Source organism: Aethalodelphis obliquidens, unplaced genomic scaffold (assembly GCF_003676395.1).
Source record: "Aethalodelphis obliquidens isolate GAN/ISIS:26980383/991018 unplaced genomic scaffold, ASM367639v1 scaffold57, whole genome shotgun sequence".
Taxonomy (NCBI): domain Eukaryota; kingdom Metazoa; phylum Chordata; class Mammalia; order Artiodactyla; family Delphinidae; genus Aethalodelphis; species Aethalodelphis obliquidens.
The window spans coordinates 4,250,565-4,254,392 of NW_020838001.1; the positions used below are offsets into that span (position 1 = coordinate 4,250,565).

General features: G+C 60.5%; 1 protein-coding gene across 1 annotated transcript; it reads right to left on the minus strand.

The window, feature by feature from the left end:
- Positions 1-1,334: 1,334 nt before the first annotated feature.
- LOC113609529 (neuroendocrine secretory protein 55-like) lies at positions 1,335-3,491 on the minus strand. Its single transcript, XM_027086870.1, has one exon. It carries the CDS (start codon positions 2,726-2,728, stop codon positions 2,003-2,005), a length of 726 nt encoding a protein of 241 aa, XP_026942671.1. The 5' UTR covers positions 2,729-3,491; the 3' UTR covers positions 1,335-2,002.
- Positions 3,492-3,828: the final 337 nt, after the last annotated feature.

Below are 3,828 nucleotides of genomic sequence, written 5' to 3' on the forward strand. Positions count from 1 at the left end.
TTCACCAGAGACATTTTGCTGGGTGAACTCAGGCTGCTAAGACGTTAACAGAGAAAAAACAGAACACTTAATGCCACGGAAAGGAACACAGAACCACTGTTTTTACACTAAGTAGAAATGTCAGCTTTGGGGAGCCCCATTTCACTTAGGCAGTTTTCACGCTTTCAAGCCAAAGCCAGGGCGCACCGGACCCTTCTACAAGTCCTCGGCAGTCTCCAGACTTCTGGACATTTCCCCGCTGCCCAGGGAAGCCCCCTTCCCGGTATTTACTAGTGAAGACCAGAACAGCATCCAACAGCCATTAGTCAGCGAGCGCCGCAGCCCAGAAGAAGTTCTGGGGCTCCGCGACGCCTTGCCCAGGGAAGAGACCTGGAAGGAAGACCCTTTAACGTGTGTTCCTTCTGGCCGCAACCTTATCTTAGGAGTCTAAGAACCTGACCCGTCGTCTTTTCAAGTCTCAAAACGTTTCACTTTCCCCCCCCCAAATCATTCTCATCAGAATAGCTCAAACCAACGCCAAACGAGACGCGCGCGCACCAAGATAAAGCCAACTTCCAAATCGGGTGAGGTTTTGTAAATACATTTCACTAACCAGTCTTTTCCCCCAGGACTGGTGAGAAAGGCACACTTTCCGCACCGAAGATGCGTTACCGGATTCAGGCCGTTTTTGTGCTCCGACACCAGGGCAGCTTCGCCTCCAGGTTACAGATTCCAAACTTAGCTCCACCGGAGCTGAAAATGGCCGGTGCGCGCAGCCTCCCCTCCCCTCCCCTCCCCTCCTCGAGGCTGCCGTAGCCGCCGGCTCCTGCCCCCTCTCGACCGATCGCCCAAGGACTTGCGTCGGATCCAACACCTTTCCCCAGCTCGGCGGGTGCCGCGCTCTTTGGGGACGCGTTGTAGGGTTCCCTGGTGATAGGCGCGACTCCCTCTCCAGCTTGTTCCTTGTTCCGCTTTACCTTTCCGCTCGTGACCACCTCGCTGACCTCTTGGCCCCTCTCTTACATCCCCAGGCCCTTGCGCAAACAGCCCGGGACCTCTCCAGCCAAGCTGCACCCCGCCCCGCCACCAGACTAGCTGCGCCAAAAGGCTGGCGATGCCCCGACGTGACCAAGCCCACACCACCAACCCTGGTAGCCCGTTGGGCACCTCCCAAGACTCCCGTACCTCCTCTGCCTGCCTTCCAAGCACCGGTGACTCGTGGGGAACCGCCGGCCGGCTCTTAGAGGTCGGCTCTGGGGCGTGCGGGCAGGTGCGCACGCTCTTTGCTGCGGTCTCCGGCCCCGCAAGCGCCCGGAGACGGGCGTTGGCGGCCAGGACCGGCGCGCAGCCGGTCCAAATTGACAGCGACGGGACCTGGGCTCTAGGCTCCGAGTGTCTTAAGCGGTGCGCGCGTGCGCGCGCAACTTTCCCCGGGAGCCGGCAGTCTCCGGAGTTGTCGCCCAATCCCAGCCTGGTTAGTATTCGCACATTGCAACAGTGTCGCTACCGCCGGGCGGCTCTGCTTTCTGAAAGTTGGCGCGAGCACCTCCGAACCACGTTTCGGGCACCCGCCAAGGCCAACTGGTTTGAGACTACTTACTCTAGGAGGGAAAAAAGCACGTAAAACAAAGTACTTACCCGTGCCTTCTGGGTGTGCAGCTCGAAACCTGGGGTGCTCCCGGAATTCAGTCGTGCATCCTGGACACCAGCTCGGAGACCTCAGGCTGTCTCCAGAGGGGCGCGAGGAGCGCCCCGCCGCCCCTCTGGCCAACAGGCCTTTGGCCACCCGGGCGCCCGCCAGCGCCCCGGGGGAGATTCGCGGAGCTCTTCCTAGCTCGCCCTGCGCCCCCGCCTCCAGGGCTAACTAGCTGAGCCCGCTCTCTTCCCGCCTGCCTTCTAACCTGCCTTTGCTTCTCCCTCCCTTCCTCCCACCGCTCCAGCACCGACCCCAGACTCCCCAGTTTAGCGGTTGGTCACCAACCTGGGTCAAAGAAAACAAGGAGAATCTGGGGCGCGTCCTCCATTAGTGACGCCGGATGGGGATGGGTCCCCTTTTGGAAGGAGACTCCGGAGATGGGTCGCGGCGGGTGGGCTTCTTCGGCTTGCAGCGGCGCCGTCGCTGCTTCTTCTCCTTTGGCTGCTCAGACTCCTCGGGGTCCCTCGGATCCTTGTCCTCGGGCTCGGGCTCCTCCCCTTGTCTGGGGCTCTCAGACTCCCGAGTGCTGGGCTGCGCGCGACTCGGGGAGGCGTCGGGGCTCTGCAACCTCAGGGCGTTGAGACGCTCAGTGAGAGACTGGTCGAAGGTGCGGCGCTTGGCCACCACGGGGCCGCGCTCGTCCTCGGGCTCGGTCTCGGGCTCAGTGGTGGGGGCGGTCTCAGGGTCGCTCTGGAAGTCGGTCTCCGACTCGATTTCAGACTCGGTCTCGGATTCGTAGTCGAACTCTTCCTCGTACTCCAGGCACTCGGGGAGGGAGAGCTCGAGGTCTGCCTCCTCGTGCTCGTGGTCGGATTCGGGGGGCTCGGGGAATACCTGGGCGGCGGAGCGGTGGTGGGCGTTAAGGAAGCTCCGGCGCTGGGCAGCCGCGCGCTGCTGGGCGCGGGCGCTGGAGGTGGCGAGGGCGCGAAGGAGAGCAATGGAGCAGGAGAGCCAGAGGAGTGCGGTGGCTGCCCGGCGGCCTAGGGGTGGGCACAGATCGTTGTAACTGTGGCGAGCTCGGCGCCCTTGCTGAGCTCGGGATCTGCGATCCATCCTCACACACACTCGGCGAATCCGACCCACCCTCTGGCTCTGCAGAGAGCAGCTCCGAAGAGCATCGGCTGCTAGAGCCGGAAAAGGTGCTCCTCGCGAGGTTAAGAAGCTGGGTCCGGAGGTCCCAGCCCCACCTCGGCGCGAGGAGAAAAAGGAAGCACCTACCTTCTTGACCACTCAACTTTCTAAAGCTCCGCGCCTCTATTTGCCTCTCTGGGCAAAAAGAAGGGATGGGAAAAGGGGAGAAAAAGTCTATCTCCTCCCAGGCTCCTCTCTCTAAGTCTTAGACTCTGCAGCCTAAGACTCGGGGAGAGGTGCCTCCGCTGGTCCTCTCGCCTGGGAGAGGAAAGAGGAGACTGAGGCGAAGACAAATGGGGCGGAGAGGTTCTGCAAAGTTGCGCGCCCGGACTTCTGCCGGGCATGTGCAGTAGGGAGGCGGGGGCGGCTCCGCGTGAGTTGCGCAGTGGCGCCGAGCCCGAGGCGTAGACCCTAATGGGCCGGCAGGTGGCAGGAGGGAACCTTGTTTGAAAGGATTTGGGCGATGGGAGCGGCTGGGGGCCTGGCGGGTGCCAAGGAGAGAGCGAGCGAGCTAGCTACAGGTTAGAGTGCTTGCGCAGCTAGGCATGGGTTCTCCGTGGGGTCCGTACCGCTCCCCAGCTTCTCCAGGGTTATCGATAAGTTGAACAAAGCCCGAAGCAGCTAAAAACCAGACCGCAAAATTGCGGATATTCCGGAGGAATGAGCTTCTGTACGTCAGTATTAACGGTGCGGTTCCGGGCATTTTCCAGGGGCTCAATAGTGTGAGCATGGTAACCTCAGGCAATCATTAATTAATCGTGAGATCACCTTTGGCAGACCTGGTACAGTGACCGTAATCTGAGCAGTTTCCAATCCCCCCAACCACCAATGCGGTCTCAAGAGACTAATTAGTTACCTAATGGATAGATGAGCATCTTCCCTAAGAAGGACCCCCACAGACAGACGGAGTGATGGTTTACACGTCCCCAAGCCCGTTGGTGGACCACCCTGAGCTCTAGCTGAGAACATGTGCCGAAAGTCTAATTAGCTGGAACCACTAGTTAATATCTGTGCTCTTCAGT

What these genes read in the sequence shown, in the direction of transcription:
- LOC113609529 (XM_027086870.1), bottom strand. Translation starts at nt 2,728, where the DNA reads ATGGATCGCAGATCCCGAGCTCAGCAAGGGCGCCGAGCTCGCCACAGT.